The sequence below is a fragment of the Dromiciops gliroides genome, chromosome 3 (assembly GCF_019393635.1).
Source record: "Dromiciops gliroides isolate mDroGli1 chromosome 3, mDroGli1.pri, whole genome shotgun sequence".
In the NCBI taxonomy this organism is placed as follows: domain Eukaryota; kingdom Metazoa; phylum Chordata; class Mammalia; order Microbiotheria; family Microbiotheriidae; genus Dromiciops; species Dromiciops gliroides.
The window spans coordinates 622,134,493-622,162,378 of record NC_057863.1 but is presented as its reverse complement, the minus strand read 5'-3'; the positions used below and the strand labels follow the sequence as shown (position 1 = coordinate 622,162,378).

General features: G+C 43.2%; 1 protein-coding gene across 6 annotated transcripts in view; it reads left to right on the top strand.

Moving 5' to 3' along the window:
- VPS13D (vacuolar protein sorting 13 homolog D) overlaps window positions 1-27,483 on the top strand; it is a 338,497-nt gene extending 311,014 nt beyond the window's left edge. For 4 of the 6 annotated variants that reach the window (XM_043991354.1, XM_043991349.1, XM_043991350.1 and 1 more), the window contains 3 exons: window positions 6,916-7,047; window positions 24,136-24,376; window positions 26,354-27,483. In XM_043991354.1, the coding sequence (XP_043847289.1) occupies window positions 6,916-7,047; window positions 24,136-24,376; window positions 26,354-26,485 (505 nt within the window). In that variant the 3' untranslated portion in view covers window positions 26,486-27,483. The remainder of the gene's footprint in view (window positions 1-6,915; window positions 7,048-24,135; window positions 24,377-26,353) is intronic. The other 2 variants (XM_043991352.1, XM_043991351.1) reach the window with 2 other exon arrangements.
- The last annotated feature ends 403 nt before the right edge of the window (window positions 27,484-27,886 follow it).

The window sequence follows — 27,886 nt, the reverse complement described above, 5'->3', positions numbered from 1 at the left end:
CAGTAGTCAGTAATGGTCAATAACATTTATTAAGCATCTCCCATGTGCCAGTCACTATGCTAAGCTCCTGGGATACAAGAAAGACAGCTTCTGTTCTCAAGAAGCTTACAGTCTTACGGGGAAAAGATAGTGCCAAAAAGAAAGCTAAGAAGCTGGGGGCGGGGCGGGGGGGGCGGAGTTTCTTGGTGGAGACATGGCAAAGAATCCAGAAAAAGCCCAAATCGGTGCAGCTGGAGAAGTCGAGGACGTCCAAAGTGAATATAGCCAGCTAGGAAACGAGGACGTCTGAAGAGGCGTCCATACTGCTGCCCTCTCTAAGTGGAAGCGTTGTGGGCACCATCCTCCAGCCAGGAGGGCAAAAGCTACTGATGAGCTGTGAGAGACAAGACTGATGGGACCTTGCAAATCTCATGCCTCCAACTACCTTTTACACGCCTCTCCAGCAGACCTTGTAAACTCAATGTGGCCAAAATGGAGCGTGTTATCTTTCCCCTCAAAGCCTTCTTTCCTTCAGATTTCCCCATTGCTGCTAAAGGCACTACTATCATTCCTGTACCCAGGCTTGTACCCTCACTGTCATCAGAGACTCCTCACGCTCTTTCGCCCCCCTCCCTATGTCCAATCTATTGCTAAGACTTATCAACTTCACCACTGCACCATCTCTCAAATCTGACCCCTTCTCTCCTCTGACACTGCCCCTACCCTGTGACCTTCATCACCTCACATCTGTGCTATCGCACTAGCTGCTGGGGGATCTGCCTGCCTCGAGTGTCTCCCCACTCCAACATCCAGCCACCAAAGTGATTTTCCTAAAGCCTAAGGTCTGCTGATGGCACATGCACATGCAGGTGCACATGCACACACTCAATAAACTATCTCTGTCATCTCCAAAATATCAAATACAACATCTTGGGGCAGCTAGGTGGAGCAGTGGATAAAGCACCAGCCCTGGATTCAGGAGGACCTGAGTTCAAATCTGGCCTCAGACACTTGACACACTTACTAGCTGTGTGACCCTGGGCAAGTCACTTAACCCTCATTGCCCTGCAAAAAGAAAAAAAATCAAATACGACATCTTTTTGTTCAAGCTCTTCCTGCCTTTCTATTCTCCTTATACCTTGTTCTCCAACACGGACTCTTTGATCTGGTTAACACAAACAAAACGCTCCACCTCCCTTAGCTCTCTGGTTGTTCCCAAGGCCTGGAATACTCCCCTCCTTCCTCATCTTTGCCCCCTGGCTTCCTCTAAGTCCCAACTAAAATCTCATCTTTTACAAGAATCCTTTCCCAACCCCTCTCAAGTCCTTTCCCTCTGTCAATTATCTCCTATTCATCCTATAGTTAAGTACTAGGCCTGGAGTCAGGAAGACCTGAGTTGAAATTCATCCTCGGACATTTGTTAGCTGTCATTCTGGGCAAGTCATTTAATTTCTGTTTGCCTCAGGTTCCTCAGCTTTAAATGGAGGTAATAATAGCATCTATCTACCTTGCAGGTTATTGTGAAGATCAAATGAAATATTTTTAAAGCATTTAACATTGCCTGGCACATAGTAGGCACCATAAAAATGCTTGTTTCATCCCCAAATATCTTGTAGATATTTGTTTTCTTTGTTGTCTCCCTCATTAGATTGTGAGCTCCTTGAGGGCAGAAACTCTTTTGCCTCTTTTTGTGTCTGTAGTGCTTAGCATAGTGTCTGGCACATAGTAGGGGCTTAATAAATATTTATTGGCTGCCTGATTATGAAAAGAAATAGGTGGATCATTAGCACCAGATTTCATAACATTACATCCTACATGGACTTAGTCTTTGAACAGACATCATTCTCCTTTTCTATCCAAGGAGCAAGATAACTATCTTGTTGACTATTAGCTCCCTTAATTGAAAAACTTTCTGGGGCTTGGCCAACTCTTTGAGTGAACGTCTTCATTTTGTAAACTAGCCTGTGTTTGGTTCAGGGCTTTTTGTGGCAAAAGTGTTTTACATTTCTTTTGTTGGCCTATATATCTTCTTCTTTCTCTGACATCCTAGAAAAGTGTTTGGTTGCTTTGACATGGAAATTCCAAATATACAGGTACAGAATACATGTCATTTTCTTCCTTCCTTCCTTCTTTCCTCCCTCTCTCCCTCCCTCCTTTCTTCCTTCCTCTTTTCTTTTTTTGCTTTATTGACCCCTTTTGTCTTTGTCTCACAGTTATTTCTGGATTCTAGATTCTGGATTCTGGAACTACTTCTCACCCATTTAGCTCTCTGTGGTAATAAAGAAAAAATAGTTAAGCAAAACAAATCACTAAATTGAGTATGACAGATATGATATGCAATAATCTACACCTGTATCCCCCTTCTCCTTTATAAAAAAAGAGAGAGGTGCTCTTCACCATTTTTCTCCAGGACTAAGATTGATCATTGAAGTTGCTCAGAGTTTGGTCTCCTTTTACTGATCTTTTCATTTATATTCTTGTCTTCACTGTTTACATTATTCTCTTGATTCTGCTTTCTTCATTCATAGGAGTTTCCTATGTTTCTCAAAATTCTTCCTAATTGTTTCTTTTATCGCAATAATGTTTCATTATGTCTATATTTCACAGTCCTGTTAAACCATTCTTCCATTTACTCATTCCTCACCTAATTTTCTCTCTTTTTTTTTGATACCACAAAAAGAGCTACTAGGACTATTTTACTATTTACACATGTAGTATTTCTCCTTTATAACAAAATCTTCTGTCTTTACCCCTCTTTACAATCTATTCCCAATAGAAAAATAACAGTCAATGAGTATAAAAAGTTTCAGTAACATGTTTACATAATTCCAAACGATTTCTCAGAATGATTAGACCAATTCCCAGCTCTAGGAGTACTTTCAAGCAGTGGTATCAAACTCAAATAGAAATGGAGGTCACTAGTCTGCATATAAGATTCTTGAGGGCAACACATTGACTTAGTTTTATCATGTAATGTTATCTGTGTTTTATTATACATTTATTTATTTTGTGTGTCCTGGTTACGTTTTTTTTTCATCTAGGTGTTGTTTAACCTTTTTTTTAATCATAAAAGTATTTTATTATTTTCCAGTTACATGTAGAGATAGTTTTAAACATTTGTTTTTATAAGATTTCTAGTTTCAAATTTTTCTCCCTCCCTCCCCTCCCCTTCATTCCCCCCTCCCCAAGACAGCAAGTAATCTTATATAGGTTATATATGTGCAATAACATTAAACATATTTCTGCATTAGTCATGTTATAAGAGAAGAATCAGAGCAAAAAGGAAAAACCTCAAAAAAGAAAAACAACAGCACCAAAAACACAAGAACTAGTATGGTCCAATCTGCATCCTGGTTACGTTTTAATCTGGGCTATGCTGTGTTAGGAATATTATGAGCCACGTATGACTTATGGGATTGGCACTTCTGATCTAGAGAGCCTGGTCTGCCTGCAGCCCTTGCAGCTTTGTCTACAAATTCTATTTTTTATCACTTTCACCATTTTGATTGGGTGGGAGGTAAAGCTTTAGCATTGTTTTAATCTGCATCTCTTATTAGTGATTCAGAGAAGTTGGGTTTTTTTTTTTTCAGACAGTTGTTAACACTGAGCAGTTTTTCTTTTGAAAACATTATATCCTTTGACCATCTGTTATGTGAAAGAAGGATTTTCCCTAAAAGATAAAACCAAGAGTAACGAATGGAAGATGAAGATAGACAAATTGAGGCTTGGTGGCAGAAAAACCTTCCCAGGCTGTCCAGAAGGGACTGTCCTGACAGGTGACAGATTCCCCTTCCTTGTAGGTCTTCAATCAGAGACTGGATGAACAACTATAGGATGTTTGAAGGAACCTTTGGAGGGGTCATCTAATCAACCCTCTATTTTACATATGAGGAAACTGAGGTTTAAGATTAATTGACTTCCCCAGCCAAGGTCGTCCAGGTCTTAAGTGACAGAGTCAGTATCCAAACTCAGGTCATCTGATCCCCAAACGGATGCTCCCCATTTTACCTCCTTGCCTCTCCATCCTTCGCTGGTTATGTTATGATGGGGATTGGACTAGACGGTCACTCCGGTCTCTTCCAGTTCTTAAATTGTATATTTCTATAATTCTTGATCTTAGATATTTATTCAGTTGCTTTTATAATTAGATATCAGACTTAAGAAATATTCAATGCAAATATTTTTCCTATTCAACATTTGTTCTTACTCCAACAGTAGTAATTTTATTCATAAAAAGCTTTTCAATTTTATATGATTGGAATTGCTTTTTATCTCTTGTGTTCACCTCAAGAGTTTGATCAAGAATTTCCTCCAAAGCCAAAGTTGTAAAAGCTGCCTCCTTCCTGTTTCCTGTCATTTTTGTTAACTTTTATATTTAGCTCACACCCATTTGGAATCTAAGCATTGTATACCATTTATACCATCTATGGTACTGGTCTAAACCTAAAATAAAGCAAGCAAAGCACCCCAGTTACTGTCCTCTTGTATCTCATCTTCACCCTCAAGCTGCCTTATTTATTTAATTCTAATGAGGGCCTTGGCTGGCCAAGTCATGTTTGTGAGAGAGAGAGATTGTCTCTCCTATACTTGTAACTGTTCAGAATCTGACCAGATCACCATTATACTTCAGGGATTTCTAGTTTGTTCAGAGAATCACAAAGCCACAGAATTTCAGCAGCAAAAGGGACCCCAGCGGCCATCTACTCTAGTACATGCATTCCTTTTTTGGGGGGGGGGGTTTGGGTTTTTTTGCGGGGCAATGGGGGTTAAGTGACTTGCCCAGGGTCACACAGCTAGTAAGTGTCAAGTGTCTGAGGCCGGATTTGAACCCAGGTACTCCTGAATCCAGGGCCAGTGCTTTATCCACTGCGCCACCTAGCTGCCCCTAGTACATGCATTCTTTAAAGTATCCTTTTTAGGCGTACCTGCTAAGCAGTTATATAGCCTCCTCGAGATCCCAAATGAGAGAAAACCTACTCCCTGCCTTCCAGAGCAACTCATTATCAGGATGTTTTCCCATGGATCAAGCTGAAATTTTCCTCTTTGCAACTTTTACTCATTCCTCCTAGATCTGCCTTCTAAGACTAAATCAAGCAAATCTGAACCCTTTTCCAGGTTAGAGTCCTTCAAATACTTGAACCCCTAGTCTTCTTTTCTCTAGACTTTACACCCCTAGTTCAGCTGATGCTCATGTACCTAGAAACCATTCACTGTCCTAGCTGTTCTCCTTTGGACTTATTCTGATTTATCCATGTCCCTCATGAACTCCAAGGTCCCAAACTGAATACTGATTCAATCTAGCCAGTGCAGAGCTCAGCAGGACTGTCACCTCCTTTGTCCTAGCATGGCTTGGTAGAAGCTGTATTGCCAGATACAGTCCACAATCACCTTCCCATTTTGCTAGACCATTTTCAGACAGATTGTTATCCAACCACACTTCCCCATATGAAATCGATCTTTTGAATCCATTTGTAAGAATTTATGTTTATCCCTGTTATTTTTAACCTTATAGGTTCAACAAAATTCCAGCCTATTCAGATGTTTTTGAATTCTGAAACTGAGTTCCCTATCTTCCCCACCTTTGTCTCACCTGCAGATCTGATAACCATGCCAATGTTGGAACAGTCTGTCTATGAACAATCTGTCTAAGAGATAAGTATTAGGGAATTGCATGAAGAACTGAGAGATTCAATGACAGGGTTACTCAGCTAGTAAGTGTCAGAGGAAGTATTTGTACCCAGCTTTTCCTGACTCTACGCTTTTCCCACAACTCCAGGTTACTTCTCTACCAGTTTGGTGTCTGTCTAAAATGGAAATAAAGTTAGCTTGTGTGACTTCTTCATGCTTCATCATAACATTCATCATGATCTTTCACCTATGACTGGCAGTGACCCAGCTATCACATCTGAGAGTTCTCTGATTACCTTAGAATACTCTCACTTACCTAACTAGACCAAGCAACTTGACTTCATCTGGGCACTCCAATCTTGCCACCTCCTCACTTCTCATGATTATCAATATCCCATTAGCCATTTTTGTTCTGTATTTTCCAGAGAAGACAGAAGATAGGAATTGAGCATCCCCCTAATAGATAAGTGATCAATAGATATGAGCAGATAGCTCTCAAATGCCTACTATTAAGAACCAACCATATGAAAGAATGTTCCAAATCACTAGTAAGAGAAATGCAAATGAAAACAGCCCTGAGGTTTCACCTCATACCCAGCAAATTGGCGAAGGTGATAAAAGATGGGAATGGTCAATATTGAAGGGGCTATGAAAAGGTGGGCACATCAATGCATTATTGGTGGAACTATGAATTAGTGATTTCCACTCTGGAAAGCAATTTGGAATTATGCAAATAAAGTAGCACAAATGTCCATTCCCAGAAATTGTAATAGTAGGCATACTCCAAAGAAGTCATGCTAAAATAAAGGAGGTGTGTGTGTGTGTGTGTGTGTGTGTGTGTGTGTGTGTGTGTGTGTGTGTGTGAATATATATACTCCAAAGTATTTATAGTAGTACTTTTTGGTACTATTTAGAGTGTAAAATAAATACTGAAAATAAAGTAGATATCGTTTATATGGGGAATGGCTAAATGAACTGTGGCATAGGAATGTAATAGAATTTTACTATTTTGTAAGAAATGACAGAACATGATGAATGCAGAGAAGCATAGGAAAACTTACATGAACGGTTGCAAAGGGAAGGAAGCAGAGCCAGGCAAACAGTGTATACAATGACTTAAGCAAAGTAAAAAGAAAACCAACAGTTGAGCTCAAAAGGCTCTTTGGTGCCAGATTTGGGGGTAACATGAGAGAATGGGGGTAGAGAGTGGCAAAGCAGGTGAAGCCCTGGTGTCCTACCTGACCTCCAGTCGTTTTTTTTTTAAATGTTTATTCCATGTCAGTGAATTTTGGTCTTTTATTCCTTTAGGACCCAAGCCCAGAGAGTACGGAAACCTCGTTGCTGTACAGGACCCCAAGGGCTGCTTCCCAGGTACTCGGAGAGCCAGGCCGACGGACAGGAGCAGTTATTCAGACTGACTGACAACATTCAAGATGAGTTGTAAGTAGGAATGCTGCATAATTGACTTTGTCCATCAAGGGCTCTGTTTTTCAACTTTAGGTCTGCACATTTTCATCCAAAAATCAAATTAACATGAGCATCTCAAATTATAGTCCTTTTGTGTTCATCTGTTAGGGTCATCAGAACTTTAGCCTATTGAAACTGGTCAAAGGATCTTTGCTCCAAATGTTGGTTTATAAATCCAGCTAAGGTAGCCTTGTAAAAAGTCATTTGCCTGAAGAAAACAATTATTTGTTCTTGGTGAGTAGAAAAGAACACAGCTTCATTTTTTAAAAAATTCTATTCTATGTGGGCTGGTAAAAATGAGGGGTTGGTTGTTCTGTAATTATTTATAAGGATGTCTGAAGTAAATCTGTAATTTGTAAGGACAATCCCCAAGTGCCTTTGTCACAAATAATACTGGACTGAATTGACTGATGCTGTACAGCATGTCTTTATCTTCTTAGAGCAGTGTAAGATGCAAAAATCAGGGACAAAATCCAGCTGCTGAAGGATCTCATATATTGTTCATTTAGTGGGTGGTAGCTTCTCCCAAGGTCAGCTATGCACTTAATCGCTCCCTTTGGCATTCACTGAAGTGCTCTTTCAAGAAGAGAAGATGTATCAAGTCCTCAACCATTTGCAGTCTTTGGGAGAAAAAAGTCACAGAGTAGCATTGATTTTCTTGCTATTCTAACATGGTGCCAGCTCTAGTCGTAAATTCCAGCTCTCTGATTTCCCCATACAATTTCATTTGGATAAAGGCATTTTTATTTCCTGTGCATTTTTGCCTGGTGTTTTGTTGCCTTTGCTCAGAAGCTGCCTTGGCCCTTCCTGCCCTCCGTCCCCATTAGTGGGAATCTTGACCTCTCTGCAGAGCTGAGTTGGTATATTTCCATTGTGTACAAGGTCCATAGCTGCCCTCTTCCAAGCCACTAAAATCTGCCTGTGCATTAGAGTGACAGCAGTTGAGCATGTCAACATTTGGACAGCACTCCCCTGTTTCCTTTGCAATGCCTTTTTGTCAAGGGTTAAAGGAGATTATTCATGATTGCACATTGTTCTTTTGAGTCCTCTTCCCTGGTTTAAGTTGAACCACTTTTTTGATCCTTGGGAAATTCTTTTTCTCACTAGAACAGCCTGGGCCCAAAATGTATCATCCAAGGGATTTTGCCATGAGGGCTTTAGAGGAGGGCTCCTAGTGAGAAAATGAGCCCAGTGAAACAGGAAACCAGGGAAAGCTTGAAACAAGCATCAGAATAAAATTGGCAAAGCAGCTGCCATGCGGCCCTTGGAATTCACAAGAAAGATGGCGAGTTGCTGGAGCTGACTGGGCTTGAATGGTAAAAAGCTGAAGCTGCACACGCTGACCCAACCATGAGTCTTTCCAGCCAGCATTGCAGGGAGCGTGTGACCGTGTGTGTTCTCAGCAGCCTATGGAAGGCTGGTGAGGGAGCCAGGCGAGCAAGCGTTTCTCTGCAATATCTTCTTTGTCAGTCTGAGCCTTCATGGTGACGTGGACATAAGAGTCACTGCTACTCAGCAGAACAGGGGTTTTCAGGAAAAGTCAGCAACACCAAACGGTACCTCTGACTTTTTTTTTTCTAGGATTGTGATTAAAAACACATTTAAAGATCTAATTATTTGCATATTTTCCTTCGGAGTTAACCCCATAAAAGGGGCTTTAATACCTTGCTCTACTGTTCTAACTAAACGTTTCCACATTTTTTCCAGTTAGCCTCGCAGTTTCACTTCTGGAAAATATTGTGTAATTACTTCCCGATGTAGTTAAACCCCTACAAAGTCCCCAGTGCCATAGTTGCTTCAACTTTGTTCTCCCAGGTTGAGTTTCATTTAATTTTTTCATTGTCTTTAATTAATTAACATAAGAAGATAAAGAGTTCCTGACATAGGATTTAAGGACAAAGTTAAAAAGCCTTCAGTTGCAAAATAACCAAATATTTCTTGGTTGCATTTTGAGAAAATCTCCACTATTTCCCATTCTTCTCAAATTCATTTTTTTAATGAAAACCTTAACACGCTTGGATAAAGGGTAACAAGGAAAGGTGAATTTTTTTTTTGCCATGGGTTAATATTCATTGTTCTTTCCACCAATGACTAAACTAGTTTGTAGCCAATGTGTTCATTTGCACTGAGATGTGTACCTGTCCCCTACTTAGCCTTATTTTCTAATGTTCATCCCATTGGCCAGGGTTCGCATCTAAATTGCAAGCAGGTAGTTCTGCAGATTTTCAAACCAGGTGACTCTGGACAGTTTCTCAGTGACAGAACTTGCCAGCAATCCTAGCCTGATGTTTTGGAACTGATGACGACAACGACGATGATGATAGCTTTTCTTTGGTGCTTTAAGATTGTTCAAGCTCTTTACAAATATTATCTCACTTAATTCTCACACAAATCCTGGGTGGTAGGTACCATTATTATTCCCATTTTACAGATGAAGAAACTGAGGCAGGCAGAGGTGATGTGACTTGTCCCAGGTTATACAGTAAGTGTAAAAGCAGCTAGACTGCACAGTGGGGATAGAAATCTGGGCCTAGAGTCAGGAAGTCCTGAGTTCAAATTTGTATCATCAGACACTGTAGCTATGTGACCCTGGACAAGTCACTTGGCTTCTATCTGCCTCAATTTCCTCATCGATCAAATCGGGGTAATAATAGCATGTCCTTCCCAAGAGGATTGTGAAGATCAAATGAGATGTTTGTAAAATCATTTGCAAACCTTCAAACACTATATAAGCGTTGGCTGTCATTATTATTACTGCATCTAAATCCAGGTCTTCCTGATGCCAGGTCCAATATTCCATATATACCACCAGCCTGCCTCTGATCTAATATCCTTTGCCATGATGCCTCCTTTTCTGTTGGGCATGTTGCCAAAGCAGAACTATTTTCATACTGAAGCAGTGAGGTTATGTGTTATCCACACCAGCGCATAGTTTAATTTGTATATAATTTCTTAAGGCCAGGAAGACCTAGGTTCCAGTCACATCCCTGACCTATCCTGCCTGGGTGATCCTAGGTAAGGCTCTCAACCTCTCCATGACCAGGAAGCTCTCTAAGACTCTTTTTTTTTTTTTTTTAGTGAGGCAATTGGGGTTAAGTGACTTGCCCAGGGTCACACAGCTAGTAAGTGTTAAATGTCTGAGGCTGGATTTGAACTCAGGTACTCTTGCTCCAGGGCTGGTGCTCTATCCACTCTGCCACCTAGCTGCCCCCAAGACTCTTAAATTGCAGAGAAAATGCAAACCCACGTTGGTCGATGGAGTTCCCTTACCCAAGAGTTCATTCCTTATACCAGTGAGATCCCACGTCCAGTCCCTAACCCTATCCCTAGCCTCCTTATAGTATAAGGACTTAAGCTCTGAGTCTTCCAAAGGACAGGCCCCTTGTGGGGAACATGGAAGAACCCTAAGCTCTTGCTCAGAGAACAGGCAATTACGCATCTCTGAATTGGCAACTGTTGAGTATGGACACCTTGGGAGTGGCTTTGATGGAAGAGTGGAGTTCTGGGAGATGAATGCTCCTTGGATAAAAAGCTTTCATTTGAAGAGCTATAAAAGTTGAGGGTTTCAATGGATTGTTGTCTCATTGAATCTGTCTTCATACAAGCAGAATCAAGAGTTGTGAGAATTTCTCCATTTCCCCTTACTCCGCTGTGCCTGCCTGCTAAGGTTTAACTTGTGCTGTTAGATTCGGAGAGGTCCTGTCAGAATGCTGAACTGTCACTTCTTAAAGCATCCTCTGGTTCAATCAGCACATCCCTGTCTTCTGTAATGACCTAAAAACGAGGCTCCCTGGAACAACGGACAGCTGGCTTGGGAGGGGAGGCTTCTGGGTTCACAATTCTTGGTGGCCTCCTTGGGAAGAGACCAACTTAGAGGCAGAGTCTGAGCACGGCCTCCCTAGGTTGGAGTCTACATCCAAAGTATTCTGACCAGGGATCAGAAGAATATGAACCTAAGGAGGGGAGTGCCCCACATAGGAGAGAAAATTCAAAGAGTGCAAAGAGTGGCACCCTGCTGTGTGCAAGGCCTTCTTAGGTACTGGGGACACAAAAACAAAATGGGAGTTCTGACCCTACTGGAGCTTATTTGGTCTTCGACAGGATACAACATTTACATTTATATTGAGGTGGGAAAGAGTGTCTAGGAGGAGGATGTGGCTCCTTCCCCCACAGGAACACAATTGGAAAGCCTTCCCCAAAGGCCTGTAGGCCTTTGAGAGACCACTGTTGTGCAGCAGAGTTGGGAGACAAGGAACTGGGACAGTCAGTGGTCTATTACTGTGCCATTCATACTAATGCCATCCTGATTTTAAAATAGAAATGACATTTATTTTATATATGTTCATACATAAATATTTCCAGTTGTTAAAAAAAATTTTTAATGGCCCAGCCCATCAGCATGAAGAAACCTCAGTGTAGACAAACTCCTTTTCCTCCATCATCCCCTTCCTGTGTCAAATCCAGAGTCTAGAGGCCAGGATGACTTAAAGGTGAAACAGAAAAGAGCAAAGGACTTTGAGTTAAAAGGCCTGGGGTTGAATACTCGCTGCACACACCTTCAGTTTCCTTGTCTGTAAAACGAGTAGAATTATGCCTGTCCTGCCGACCTCTCAGGAGTTCTATGAAAAAAAGTATTTTGAAAACCTTCAAGTATTATAGAAATGAGAGCTGTGATCACCATTATTTGTGTCCTCTTGAGGAGCATAACAGCTGTAAGCAGTGTATATGTGTATCTGTGCGTGTGTATGTGTGTATACATACATACAGACATGCACACATTGTATGTAAAAATATTTAGAGAAAGAAGGCACTGCCTCTTCCACGACCCCAGAATGTGAATACGGAGCATTGGCCCGGATGGATCTGGTTCTCTAGTTTCTGTGAAGGGCAAAGCTCATCCAGATGCTTTGTGTTTCTGGCCAAATTTTTTCAATTTCCCTCACTCAGAGTTAATAATAGATCAAAGAGGGTAAAGGCCCGTGCTCCAGGCTGAGTCTGAGAGCATGTTAGTGTCTTCCTTTTGTGCTTCCCAGGGGATTAGGCAAGTGGTCAGTGCCGGGTCATCATCCTAGGGGCAGTCACACCTTGAGCACTGCTGGCTTCATCCATGAAAGCGGTGTGAAAGCCTGTGGTGTCTAGACATGCGCCATAAAACCTGTGACTGCAGCATTGGCACCTGCAGGTAATGAGGAACTCACTGGCATCAGGGAGGCTCTTGGAAGGTCCATGGAGGAGTCGTGGAGAGCGAGGCTCTCAGGGTGGTCATCAGCAGAGGAGAGGATGTGCTGAACCTCAGGCTGTGGAAGAGGAAACAAAAACAGCATGAAGGAAGTGACTCGTGAGACCAGCCTGCCAAGACCATCCCCAAGACCCCCCATTTCACTGACTTGGCCCTGCTGCTGATCTGCCCGTGCTGTGCAGTTGAACTGGCCAGAGTGCCAGCCTTGGCACCAGGAGACATGGCTTCCCGTGCTGACTCTGGGCAAGTCATTTCTACCTCTCTGGGCTCAGTTTCCTGATCTGTAAAGTGAGGGTGAGAGGACAAGTACTTGTACAGTCTGGGGGAGGAAAGCATTTTGGAAACCATAAAGTTCTAAAAAAATTGAGTTATTGCCCACTTGGGGGCAGGTTTACACCTGAAGAGCACATTAATTTGGAAGTTAATTCTGTTGCTGCTTCACACATACGGATGCCCCGATGCCTGCGACAAATGAAATTCGGGTCACTTGTGTTCACAGCACTTGCCCTGCTTTGGGCATCCTTACCTTGGGAATCAGGAGAGTGAGCAAGGAGGAAGCTTCTGAGAAGACCCTCGACCTTCCTGACATTTTCTATCCTGAAAGGGTGGTGCTGCCTTGCAAAGAGTGGCACCCTGCAACACTGTTACTGCCCGGTGACCCTCTAGGTGGGGGCAGACCCCACAGTCATAGTCCCTCCCCTTCCCTCTCCCTGGCCAGCCTTTCATTTTTTTTGCCTGCAGACCATCTCTGCCTGCTCTTCCCTGGTTATGAAATCTCAAGAAAATCTTAGAAGAAGGCGGTGGGGGGGGGGGGTGTTACAGAACAACTAGGTGGCGCAGTGGATAAAGCTTCGGCCCTGGATTCAGGAGGACCTGAGTTCAAATCCAGCCTCAGACACGTGACACTTACTAGCTGTGTGACCCTGGGCAAGTCACTTAACCCTCATTGCCCAACAAAACAAAAACAAGAAGGCTTGGAATGCAGCTAAACAGGAGGCAATTCTTCCTCCCTTAACTCAGATGCTGCTTTTCCTTTTTCAAATCTAGTTCACTTTTAGGAGTTTCATTCACTGCCCCAACAGCCCTGGGAGGTAAGTTGGCAGCTGTTGTTAAACCCAGCAGATAGATGAGGCAAGTGGGGCCCTAAGCGTTCTGGGATTTGGGGAAGGTCATGCTTGATGACCTAATGGCAAAGCCTGGACTTTGGCCCACAATCATCTGACCCTTAGCCCTGTCCCAACTCAGATATTTCTAAGTCTGTAGAAGAGGCTCTGGGCAGGACTAAGGACCTGTGGACCAGCTTTGGGTAGAAGGGAAGGAACAGAGGCCTGTTGGAAAGAAGTCTATTTTAAAACCTATAAAAGTAATTTCTGTGTGTTCAGAGAGAGCACGATTCATTTCAACATCCCCAGCCATGGGTGTTAAGAGGAACTGCCCTTATTGAAAGGCCTCAGCCCCTTGTAAAGTTCATGTGTCAGCTGCTGGTGGTGCCAAATCAGCAGGAGAAAACTCCCTGTTCTTCTGAAGGAAGAAAAATTGAATCTCATAAACCACTGAGTTTTCACCCCTTCATTGATGGCTCCTTCCCTTCCTAATGCTTCCGTCCTTCCAGTGCCCTGGACAATGGGGGCCTTGCTGTCTAGCTGTTCCCATGCCCTCAGAGAGGGCTCCCTCCTGGCCTCTTTTGCCATCTTACTTGCCTCTGATATGCTGGAGATCTGTTGTCAGGTTTCCTTTTCTAGCTGAAATCGGGCACCATCAGGGCCGGATCCTAGCAGACTTGGTGGTAGATCCTTGTGAATAGAACGCTTTTCTGGTGGTTAATGGATTCTCCCTTCTGCTCCCACCCCTGGAGAGAAGAAGAGATTTCAGATTCCAGTCAACTCGATGAAGCTGGAACATCTCTCCCTGGAGACTTTCAGAGCCTGGGACATGATAAATTCCATGGAAGTGGGCCTGGCCACTAACAGCCACTGGGGATTTCTATTTTAGGCTTAAACTGTTGGAACTCTGAGCCTACATGCTGTTGCCAACTACTTAGAAATGGAAAATCCTTCCTAGCTTTCATCATGGGTGCCTGCAAGAGAGCTTCTAATTGGAGTGGGGCATGTCTATGATAAGTATTCCTGGGGTACCTAGCCTTCTGGGAGGAGCCATGAGGGTTGAAAAGTATAAGATCCCCTTTCAGGACTGATGCAGGAAACAAAGGAATAGTGTAATGTGGTGAAAGGAGCAGTGGACCAAGAACCAGGAGCCCTGGCCTCTAAGCCTGACTCTGCCACCAGCAGTGTGATGCTGGGCAAGTCACTTATGGAGCCTCTCTGGGGCTCAGTTTCCTTGAGTGTCAAATGGAGTTGGATTTCCAGCTCTGAAACTGTGGTTTGATGAGAGCCTGCCCAGGAGAACTGAGGTAACAAGAGTTTGTCTTGGATTTTTTTTTCAAGATTCTTTTCTATTATTCATCATCAGTCTTTATTAAAATAGGATGTCTTCACTTTAGATGGTACAGTTAACTCTGGATTATTTGCATGTGTCTTATCCCCTCTGTGGATTATTCACAGTACACTGTTTTAAAGCTTGCTTTCATCCTTAAACACCCAAAAAGGATATTTCCATATACACAGCAGAACACAGAAAGAATATTCTGTACAAAACCATAAATCTCCATTTCACATTGCTTGCTTTTTTAAGTATACATTACTTGGGGCAGCTAGGTGGCACAGTGGATAAAGCACCGGCCCTGGAGTCAGGAGGACCTGAGTTCAAATCCTGTCTCAGACACTTGACACTTACTAGCTGTGTGACCCTAGGCAAGTCACTTAACCCCAATTAACTCACCAAAAAAAAAAGTATAAAGTATAAAAAAAAGTATATATTACTTTTAAGACTGTCCTGATATTCTATTTCCTTCTCTTTTTCTTTATGCATTTTATAAAATGTTACAATGACCCCCACTTATTTGGCAGCAATATTGTTCCTTCTCCCACTGTTCCCCCTGCCTCCATTAACCAAGAGAAAGAAGGAAGTAAAATGCTTGTCCAAAAACTAAGCAAAATATGTTCATGTGGCGGCCCTGGCCCAAAATGTCCCCTCTCAGTCAGGAAGTGGGCAGCAGGCGTCACCATAAGTCTTCTGGAGAAAGATGCAGTTAGTCATCACCTGGATCGGGGCTCTGCATCAGCTCATACAAATGGGATTCTCTACCATTGTCCTTTTCATCACGTTTTAGGAGCATTCATTCCATTACCTTCACATGCCATCACTGCTGCAGTCACTCCCCATTGTGGAACCTCTAAGTGGGTACATTCTTTGTTTTTCATTTTCCTCCTGTTTAATTCTTCCTTTAGGATCAGGAAGTTTGTTTTGCTTGTGACTTCCCTCCCCTGTATTAACCATATTCCTCCCTAATCCCGTCGTTTCCCTTTTGAGTTTGATGTATTTCTTCATATCTCTATCTTTTCTGTGTGTGTGTGTGTGTGTGTGTGTGTGTGTGTGTGTGTGTTCAGTTGTCCTTTGTTACAGATAAGGCCCATCCCACGCCCCCTTCCCTCCTATCACTTTACTTGTCTGTACTTCCTAATGAACTTCCTTCCCTTCTGAGCATTTTAAAAAATATTTCGGGGTGGCTAGGTGGCACAGTGGATAAAGCACCGGCCCTAGATTCAGGAGTTCCTGAGTTCAAATCCGGCCTCAGACACTTGACACTTACTAGCTGTGTGACCCTGGGCAAGTCACTTAACCCCATTGCCCCGTAAATATATATATATATATATATATATATATATATATATATTTCATTGTCTTTTTTTGTTGCCATCACTGTTGCTATCCCACTCCTCACCCTTCTTCCCAACCCCCACCTTAATTAGAAAGAGGGAAAAAACCCTTGTACTTTGTAACAAATTAACACAGTCCAGCAAAATGAACCCACATAGTAGCTGTGTCCAGAAATGTACTGGAGACAGTATATTTTTTTTTTTTTGCTATATTGCTATATTGCATTGCTTTGATCAGTCTTAAGTCTTTCAGAGTTGTTGCTTTTGCAACAATTTGTTCTTCCTACATCTTTTAACTTCACTCTGCTTCAGGTCATAGTGCCCAGGGTACTCTGAAATTGCCCCTTGTCATTTCTTACAGTGCAATCAATGTTCCATTACATTTCTATTCCAATTTGCTCAGCCATTCTTCAGTTGTATGAGATGCAATTTAAAGCACTCCCTTAGATTCTAGTTCTTTTATTTTCTTTTTTCCCTTTTTCTAATGCTCCCCTTCAGAATCAGGAAGTTTGTTTTGCTTTTGACTGTCCTTCCTCTTAACATCCCAATTATATTTGCATTTGTTTCTTTGTTGAGTTTGAGGTATTTCTGCACCAAGCTGTGTGTTCATCTAGCCTTTGTTCATTCCAGTTGATTAAAACTCATGTGATAACCATTTCCCCAACCTTTTTCTCCGTGTTTGGGCATTCTTCTTCTCACATACCCTAGTTATGATATATAACCAATTTCCTTTCCCTCCTTTTTTACACATGTATTCTGCCTTTTACCCTCCCTTCTCCTTCTCCTCTTAAAACCCTAATGCCAGAACCAATCCATCTCTAAGATCTCTGTTTTTCTTATTTAACCATTTTTTTCTACTCTGCTTATCAGAATGTTAGCATTACATCATTTTATAACTCCTAGTTATTTAAATAAATTTGCCTTTCTAGGTTTCTCTGGACTCTTGGGTTTGTATCTCAGATCTAGGCCTTTCATCAGAACTTGTAAGGCCTCTATTCCCTTAAAGATCTACTTTTTTCCTTAGTAGGATTATTTTCGTCTGCAGAGGTTCTTTTCGGTGGGTTCTTTCTGTTTTCACATTGCCTTCTGGTTCTAATAGATGTTAATAGTTTTTATTTATGATTTCTTGAAATACAGTGTCTAGGCTTTTTTTATTTACTTATGATTTTCAGGGAGTTCAGTAATTCTTTAATTCTTTCTCTTCCTGACCTATTCTCCAAGTCAGTTCTTAATATCTCACATTTTCTTCTTTTTTTTTTTCAATTCCCAAATTTTATTGAAATATTTCTTGCTGTCTCATGAAGCCACTGATTTCTGTTTGGACTATTCTAGTTTTCAGAGATTTCCTTCTAAGCTATTAAATCTTTTTCCTATTCTTTCCACAAGACTTTTAATTTCTTTTTTTTTTCAATCTCTTGCTTTATTTTTTCTAGATATCCATGTAACCCTAATGGAAAAGCCATGTTTTCCTTTGAGTCGCTTGCAGTTCAGTTTTCAATCATTTTTATACTTACTGTATATTTGTTCACATTATTTATTGTATATTATTTACTCATCTCTCCAGCTTTAGTTCCTGAATTAGGGGTTTTTGCCCCTGATCAGACTCTATCCCATGTGCCCTTTGGTTGTACTGGCATTCACTTTGCTTGGGGCCCCCTCTTGGCCATGGCCGTATGGCAGACTTGTGCACTTCTAGAGTGGACAGTATCATTTAACTCTAGATTCTCATTGGATTTCTTGTTCATCATTCCACTGGGGATAAGTTCATAGTTTTACTGTGGGAACTGGGCAGTCATCAGTCCCATTCCAGCAGCTATCTTGGCTTTGGTTTTGGCTTTGATTGGATGGACAACTGGAAACCATTAGGAAAGTTAGGGATCCCTAGCTTAGAGAAACTTGCCTTCTTTAAGGTCTGAGAAATGGCACTTGTAGTAAGTACCCCTTTACATGTTGTACACTGCATGTGCTTCCACACCAGTATCTCATCTGAGCCTCCCAGCTGGCTAGACACTCTGTTTTTAGCTGATGTGGAAACTAAGGCACAAGGAAGCTAAGATCTCACCCCTTATTAGTAACAGCATCATGACTAGAATCAGTCTTTAGTCTTAAGTCTTTCAGCTTTGGTATTGAAATCCACCAAGACTCCAGCCTTGAAACTCTGGAGACAGACAGAGAAGCATCTGGAACTTCGAGCTCCATCTCCTCTAATGCTGATAGCCCAGTGAGGGTCCCTGAAAAGGAAAGGTGGCATAAATGAATGCCCGCCTCCTTCCCAGGACAGCAGGATCTGAACAAACCCCACAAGGGAAAACCCCGAGAATTTATCATGGCAAAAAGTACAACCAGTGACGTTAAGAAGAGGTCACAGATACAGATCAGGTTACATATGAAGGTTCTCAACGGCCAGTCCTTAAGTTGTATTACTGAGATTCTGTGGCTTTGAAGAAAATAGGTGGGACCTTTGGTATTCTAGAAATCTCGGTCTCTGCTGCTGGGATGAAGGTTCATTTCTCTGAGTGAGATAGTTTATGCAAAAAGGAATGACTTTGCCTTATTTTTCTTGTGTGACAGATCCCATGGGCCTGATAAGACAGACCCGTGTTTGGGAGGTCTGTAGGACAAAAGGAATGGGAAACAAATGAATATTGGGGGGGGGCAGAAGGTAGGATGTATAGATCAGGGCTTAAACTTTTTCCACTCACGACTCCTTTTCTCCCAAGAAATCTTTACATGACCCTGGGTATATAGGTATATAAAATAGATATGTATAACCTTTTATTGTTGCCAAATTTTTCATGACCTCCATATATGGGGTCACGACCCACAGTTAAAAAAGCTTTGGTCTAGATGATGCCCTCATCCTCATTTACTCCCTGTGTGACCTTAGGCAAATCATTTCTCAGCCTCAGTTTCCCTGTCTGTAAAAGGAAGGGTTTGGACCAGATTCATTTTCAGGTCCCTTCCTGTGGCCCGGAGAGGCAAAGTGCCCTAGCTGTGGTCACAGACCCAGCGCGGGTCAGTGTGTGAACTTGAGCCTGGATTTCCTAACTGCAAGTGTGGGGCTCTTTCACTGTGTTCTGTTTCCCGCGTCCTGACACATGGCATAGAAAAAGACTGCATGCTAACAAAGCAAAGTTACATGTAGAAGTGTTGACAGGATACAGAGGTCGGTTCAATAATTGGATTGTTGCAATCAATACTGAGAAAATAAAAGGCCAATTAAAACCAGGCCTGCCCTCAACAAACATCCAGCCCAGTTGGAGGAGCATGATGCACATGCCCATCACTATATGCTCTCTGATCGCAGAGCCATCAGGCCTTCCCCTGCAGTTCTCAGTGGCACAGGAGGTGAGGGTACAATAGGAGCAGACTATGCCCTGGCTGTCTGCCCGTGGGCTTGTCCTGCACAGTGCCCTGCTGCTGCTCCATGGCCCTCAGGCTGCCAGACATCCCCCAACAGAGGCTGGCCTGTAAAAAGGTGTAGTTCTATTCCATCAGTATCACAAAGTTCCAAGGGACTAGGGCAGGGCAGTGGTCAGCACTTAACCCTTACCATTGCTTCTTTTTCCTGTTTTTGATGTTGCTGCCTCATGGTTAAAAAGCCCTTGCAGTCTAGACAGCCAGGGCTTATGCTCCCTGGAATGCCTGCTCCATAATTAACACATTTGCTTTCATCTTCTTTTCCCTTCTCACTCCTTCCATCTTCTGACTCTGTCCTCATGTCACTGCATCAATAATAGCCCCTCTCTGCCATCGTGGATGCACTTTCAGTCATACTCCCTGGCTACTCTGTACTCACTGCCTCTTCCACACTCTCCCTCTACCACAATTGTCCATTTCTCCTTTGAGATCCATTTTGGACCACAGGACATTCTCTTTCCCTCCCTAATGAATTTAGAGCCTGGCTCACAGTCTTGCTGTGCTTCCTGACTCCTAGACTTCAACAATATATATGGATATACCCTGACAGTGTTCAGAAAAAAGGGAAAAAAAAAAATGAAGGCCGTTTGCCAGGAGCTCTCTTTTCTTCTCCCCTCCTCATCTCACATCCCTTGCGTGTCTTCTCCCATTAGCTCCTCTGTCATCCTTGTAAAGATGCGGCCTTTATCCTTGCCAAGACAAGCCCTTCTGTGTTCATTCTTGATCCTGTCCCTTCTCCAGCAGATTGCCCCCACTCTCATCCTCACTTTTCCCCTATCCTACCATCTGTTTCCCTGCTGCCTACAAACCTGGCCAGATTTCCCCCATCCTTAAAATAACAACAAAAAACCTTCACTTGAACACCAAGAGCCTTTGTCCTGCGTCCCTCCTCCCCTTTATGATAAAGGCCTTGAAAAGGCCCCTACACCTGGTGCCTTCACCTCCTCTCTCCCCTCACTGTTTTCTAAACCCTCTGAAATCTCTTTATTGCCAAAATCAGTGGTCTTTTCTTGATCCTCATTCTCACCAACCTCTCTGCAGTGTTTGACACTATGGATCGCCCTCTCTTTCCTGATAATCTCTTACTGCTCTCTCCTGGTTCTCCTATCCGTCTAACTGTTCTGTCGCTGGATCCTCATATGGATCATGCCCATTAATCATGGGTATCCCAGAGATCTCTGTCCTGAGTCTTCTTCTCTTCTCTCTCTATACTACTTCACTTGGTGATCTTATCTTCTCCCATGGATTCAATTATGATTCACAAATCTAGTTATCTAGCCCTAACCTCTCTCCTTACCTCCAGTCTCACACCTCCAACTGCCTCCCAAACATTTTGAACTGAATGTACAGTAGACCAGTGGTGTCAAACTCAAATAGAAACAAGGGTCACTCAAAGACTAGGAAACTGGGGATTGCTTTTCAATTGGAGCATGACCGAACAAGTTGTGGTACATGATTGTGTTGGAATACTATCCTGTTGTAAGAATGAACAGGATGCTTTCAGGAAAACCTGGGAAGACTGATACAAGATGGGCCAAAAGTCATGAAGGGATCTGATGTTTTAATAACTTTTTGAAAATTATTTTTTCTTTATTTTTCACCATTTGTGAGATTTTATTTTTCACACATATTGTAAATTCTTTTCCTTTATATACTGTATGTGATGCTATGGTATTGTAAATTAAAAATGAAAAATAAAGGCATTCTTAAATATTAAAGCCCCTTCATAACTTTTGACCCACCATGTATGAGCTGATGCAAAGTGAAGTGAGCAGAACCAGAAGAACAATTTACATAGATGCAGCAATATTGTGACAATAATCAGCTGTGATAAACTTAGCTATTCTGATCAGTATCTATGACAGTTCCAAAGGATTCATGGTGATATTTTTCACTTTATTTATTCTTCTCACTTTTTTCTTCAACATTGGTAATGTAGAAATGGGTTTTGCATGACTTCATATGTATAATGAATATTGTATTTCTTGTATTCTGAGGAAGGAGGGCAAAGGGAGGGAGAGATTTTGGAACTAAAAATACAAATTTGAAAAAAGAAACAAAGGCCTCTAATCCGTGCATACGAATCCCTGTCAGGTGTATATTTACTTGGTTTTCAAATGTAATGTTATCTATGTTTTATTGTATTTTTATTTACTTTGTTAAATATTTCTCAGTTACATTTTAATCTGGTTTGGGCTGCACTCAGCAGTGCTGTGTTATTTAACACCTCTGCTGTAGATATCTTCCCCTCAACACATCCAGAACTGAATTCATCATCTTTTCCCTCAAACCGTGCCCTGTTCCAGCCTCTCCTATTCCTGTTGAGAGCATCACATCACCGTTCTCCCCTCCCCCATCTAAGCTGTGGCCAAGGTCTATTCATTTCACCTCTTCAGCATATATGCCTCCTTCTCCCCTCTGACTCTGCCACCACCTTAGTGCAGGCTCTCATCACCTCACGCCTCGACTGTTATAATAGCTGTGGGAAGGGGAAGGGGGCAGGGCAGTCTGCCTGCCTCGGGTCTCTCCGCCTTCAGTTAGTCCTCCCTTCAGCCACTAAAGTGATTTTCCTCAAGCACAGGTCTGATCATGTCACCCCCACCCCCTTCAGTAAACTGCAACGGCTCCCTATCATCTCCAGGATTGAATGTAAAATCCTCTCTTTGATATTCAGAACCTAGCCCCTTCCCCCACCCTTCCCAGCCTCTTGGGTGCATGCATACAGTCTGTGTTTCTGTCTGTCTGTCTCTCTTCTCCTCTCTCCCCCCTCCCCAGGGCTTAATAAATTCCATTAGGCTTCCTATGTCCTCCAGGATCAAATACAAAATCCTGTTTGACATTTAAAGCCCTTCCACCTTTCCAATCTTCTCTTTTAGGGTGGGGGTAGGGGTGGGGCATTGACTTGCCCAAGGCCACACAGCTAGTGTCTAGTGTCTGAGGATGGATTTGAACTCAGTGTTGGTGCTTTATCCACTGTGCCACCTAACTGCCCCTTTTCCAATCTTCTTACTCCTTCCTAACCTCCACCTGCTCTACAATCCACTGACACTGTCCTAAATGCTCTTCCTGACAAAAGACCCTCCATATCCTGACTCTGGTGCCTTTTCCCTGGCTGTCCCCCACATCTGGAATGTTCTCATTGCTTACTTGTGCCTCCTGGATTCCCTGACTCCCTTCAGAACTCTACTCAGATTCCATAGTCTGCCCAAGAGGCCTTTCCTAGCTCCCCCTACTATTCTTCCCTTGAGTTAATGCCTTCACATTTTTTCCCTATTTCCTCCATTAGAATGTGGGCCCCTTGAGTGTGGTCACCATGTGGTTGGGGATGGGGGGGTTGTTTGTTTTTTAATAATAAAAGTATTTTATTATTTTCTAGTTACATGTAGAAAGTTTTCAACATTTGTTTTTATAAGATTTCTTGTTTCAAATTTTTCTCCCTCCCTCCCATCCTTCCCCAAGACAGCAAGTAATGTTGATATAGGTTATATATATATATATACAATCACATTAAACATATTTCTGCATTAGTCATGCTGTGAAAGAAGAATCAGAGCAAAAAGGAAAAACCTCAAAAAAGAAAAACAAAAAAATTAGAAATTCTGTGGTTCAATCTGTATCTAGATTCCATAGTTCTTTTTTTCTGGATTTGGAGAACATTTTCCATCATGAATCCTTTGGAACTATCTTGGACCATTGTATTGCTCAGAAGAGTCATCTATCACAGTTAATTATCATACAGTGTTGTTGATACTGTGTACAAGGTTCTCCTGGTTCTGCTCCTCTTGCTCAGCATCAGTTCATATAAGTCCTTCCAGGTTTCTCTGAACTCCTCCTGCTCATCATTTCTTACAGCACAATAGAATTCCATTACATTCATATACCACAACTTGTTCAGCCATTCCCCAATTGATGGACATCCCCTCAATTTCCAATTCCTTGCCACCACAAAAAGAGCAGCTATGAATATTTTTGTACACAGGTCACCATGTGTTTTGTCTCACTTTGTATCCCATGGCTTAGCACAGTGCCTGGCACATGGTAAGTCCTTAGTAAATGTTTGGTGACTGACTGACAGAGCCAGTCTTGACTGGGGAGAATGACCAGTGCTAGAGGTCAGGGTGTTCCGCACACTCCTTCCCTGAGCAGAGACCTTTGCAAGGGCCCATGTGCTGTTTGGGAAGGGCATTCCGACACGTGTAAACTCCTATCTGTAGTAACAGGCCGATGGTTTCTCTGATTTGGTAAATCTCCCTAAGGGAGCCTTTCCCATCTTGCCTCAGTTGTTTCTTGGCGGGGGAGGGGGATTATGTTCTCTTTTTACTTCGTTGTTAAGCGGTTGATTTTCCCAGCTCTCGATGCAAGACTAAGAATTGAAATAGTCACTTTCCAAAAATGATTTGTCCCAAAAGATATATCGCCATTTCGCTCTGACTCTAAAAACCCTTTGGCCACCGGCAACAAGCCCAGCCTTAAAGAGGAAGGTGTAAACTTCAGAGGGGAGAAGAACTGGGGAAAGACCTCATGGTCGCCTATGTAGTTCTGTAGCTTTCCTGCTATGTAGCACTTAGAGAGCCAGCCCGCACCCATCTCTCAGTGCCTTATTTCTCCTTCGGTTTCTTCCTGCAGCTTCATAGCCGTAGAGAACATCGATAGCTACTGCGTACTCATCTCCTCCAGGGCTGTTTACTTCCTAAAAAGTGGGGACTATGTCGATCGGGAGGCCATTGTCCTCGAAGTCCGCTATGATGACCTCTACCACTGCCTGGTCTCCAAAGACCACGGGAAGGTGTATGTGCAGCTGACCAAGAAAGCGGTGAATACAAGCAGTGGAGTTGTGATTCCTGGACCTTCCCATCAGAAGCCAATGGTGAGACTCCCCTGGTGGCTCCGGCCTCTGCCCTGGGCTGCATGGTGCAGTGCTGAATACATGGCAGGGAACATAGCCTTGACCTCCTTCCCTCCTAGCAGCAGGAAGTCATCTGAGGGTTTAGAGCAAGATCAGGAGAGGTGTCCCAGGAAATCCTGCCTCGAAGGCCGGATGACCCCACTGGGGTCCAGCACACACCGAGTCTCTATGAATGTTGGTCAGTGATGTTGGCTGAGCACCCTGCACCTAGCTGTGGCCTCACTATCTGTAAAATGGGGCTGCTGGCTATTCTATTCACCTTGTAGAGTAGCCAAGAGGACCAGAGCCACCCTGCTAGTGCTCTGAGGAGGGCAGGCCTCTGGGAGCTTAAGGCACTTTTTTGAAAAAAACAGATTCCACCTTTGACAGAGGCCAGTGGCAGATGACACCATGACTTCACAAGTGACCAAAAAAACCCTGAGGGCTCCATGTGCAGAGCACTGGGCCTGGAATCAGGAAGGCCTGAGTTCCAGTTCTGCCATGGACCCTTCATAGCTGCGTGGCCCTGGGTGAGTCACTTTACCTCTGCCTGACTTGGTTTCCTTCAGGGATAGGTTGGATGGCCTCCAAGGTCCCTTCCAGCTAAATCTGTAATTCTATATTTCTGTGACTGCCAAAACTCAAGGTTTCTGGATGTCATAGACAGAAAGTATGGAGCCCCGGGTCCTCCATGCATCTTTATTGTAAGGTCCTCCCGGGACTCAGAGGCATGATTCCAGAGCTTAGACCCCCTTGTCTTTCTGCAGGCACCACCTGCCTTAGCCCAGGCTCCGTGCCTTCCCTCCCAGCTGCCCAGCGCTGCCCTTCTCCCTGTCCCAAGAACAGGCCCCGGTTTGCTTTAGCTCTTAACTTTGTAAGGTTCTCACTAGGTGTTGTTTGCCCTGTTTCCAAATATCCTGTACCTTGAGTTCTGTTCTAATGACAGTTTGTTTAAAAATAGCCTGGCCAATTACGGCACTTAGCCCTTGAGAGTGTATTTGCTGGGGCAGCTGGGTGGCACAGTGGATAGAGCCACCCACCCTGGAGTCAGGAGGACCTGAGTTCAAATCCGGCCTCAGACACTTAACACTTACTATCTGTGACCCTGGGCAAGTCACTTAACCCCAAATGCCTCACTTTAAAAAAAAAGAGAGAGAATGTATTTGCTGCTAATGAACTCAGGTAACTTATGGTGGTCATGTGGTCCCGAGAAAGGAGAAGGAAACAGGCCTTCCTGCTCTGGGGCCTGGGCCTGGGGTGGGATGGGACACACGTGATGCATGCACTGACAGAGATGGCCAAGCTCCTGCTTAGATTTACCTTCAGTTTTTCTTTGTTAATATAGGGAGTTAGTGCAGGAAACAAAGCCCCAAGTGTGTTCCAGTGTCGAGCTCTGTGAGGGGAGAGCAGAATAATGCTGCCACTGCAGGGCCCTCACACTAACGGGCCTTCACTGTAAGTGGGGAAGGAGAGAGATTGGGATGAAGAAGCACAAAATAAATGGAAAGGAGCAAGCACATTTTCATTTCTAGAAATCTCATGTTTTATGCCAGCGAGCCCAGCTCAGCAAACACTCCATAGTTATGCCAACCAGCAGCTGCAGGCACTTGTAAGAAGAGGCCAGATGTGTTCAGCGTGCACTTTTTGGTGCCTTTTGTGTACAGGGCATCATTCTAGGCATTGTGGGCACAGACAAAAATGAAAAACATTTGCGTCTCCAGGACTCAATGTCCTTTTGCTGAGTATTCTTACTAATTATTCTTCATTCACTGGACAGGACCATTCTCTAGATCCAGCTCTGTCCGGGCCATTTGTCATCCCTTGAGGAGACTGGGGCATCCTCCAGTACTGGGGCCTTCTGCTTGCTGCCACACACCCCCATCCTTCTGTCGCTCCCTTGGCATGAATGCCACTTCCCATTCTAAACCTCACGCTTTATTCCTCTTCTCCAACCTCCAGGTCCACGTGAAATCAGAGCCCCTGGCAGTCAAATTATCCCAAGAAATAAACTATGCAAAAAGCCTTTACTGTGAGCAACAACTTATGTTGAGACTCAGTGAGAATCAAGAGCAGTTGGAGCTGGACTCCTGAAGAAACCCCTCCTACGAGAGAGAGAGAGAGAGAGAGAGAGAGAGAGAGAGAGAGAGAGAGAGAGAGAGAGAGAGAGAGAGAGAGAACGAGAGAGAAAGAACGGGAGCACGGCCGCCACACACCAGCCCCAGAGCCATCAGGCCCAGAGGCCCGACCTGTTGGCCGAATAAATCAGAAGAGCTCTGAGAAGGTGGGGGGAGCCTGTTCTTGCGGAACGAGAGAAAGCGAGCACTATTGAGGGGGAAAAGATAAATGGAAAACCACATTCAATGTTTGGGGGCACTTTAAGATTATGGGGAAAGAATTTTTTTAAAAGGTGTCGGTTGAATAAGGTCAAAAATATGCATCCGGGATGAACTTAGCTTTTAGAAGGCCCTGTGTTTTGTTAAAGTGTATATATGTACAACTGCGTGCTTGTAAATATATGAGAAAGTTTCAGAGCAGGGCCCATAGCGTGTGTAAAGGTTTGTTTACTGTAAAGAAATTAAAAATGATATCAAATCTTCTATTGCACTAATTCTATGCATCTACTACAGGGCCCTCTGTATAGGAGCGATACTTGAGAGTTGAGGAATGTTCTGTATTATTTTTCAAAGAAAATTAAAGTATTCATAGAACTGGATCCCACTGAGATCCAGTATATATTTAAAGAGCTATAAGAAGTACGCCTTGGAAGTCTGATTGCCCAGGCCAGAGTCCCAGTGCAAATCTTTGCGTTCTGCTCAGCATTCCATACTAGAAAGTGAGTCCCTACCCTTTTCGGAAGGGGAAAGCAGGAAGGACAGTCGCTTCTCTTCTGCTGTCCTGTCTCACTCAGTCTACACCAAAGCCCCGCCAGGGCCAGGGCCAGGGCCAGGCCAGGGCTTTCCCCAGCTGATTTCTCCATGCATTTCTTGCCCCCAATTGAAAGGTGACTCTGTTTTCACCAGCTGTTTTGGAACTGCTTTGTCTTTATAACCAGTCAGCCAAATCTTTAAAAAATAAAAATAAAAACAAAACACTGAATTGTGTTCCCTTAACAAAAACAAGTCAAATTTATTTTGTGAGTATTTCTCTGCTTATTATTAGAGGTCACTTTGTAGAGCTGCTAATTCCATGTTGATTGGGGAGAAGAAGCCTCATGAAAACATTTCTTTCATCAGAAATCTAATTCCAGCCTTCCCCCAATACACATGCCCCACCTTAGGAAGAACAGCAGGGAGGCACATTGGGACAGATCCATACATGGGGACCCCAACCCTGCAGAAATGGAGACAAGACACTTGGAGAACAAAAGAAACTGGCTAAGAAGAGGGAGCAACTTGGGCTGAACACCTGGTTTTGTTGTTTTTTTTGTCAGTGGTGTTTACTGAACTATCCTTTGAAAAATGGTCCTTTCCTCTCCAGAGTAAGCCCCTGTAG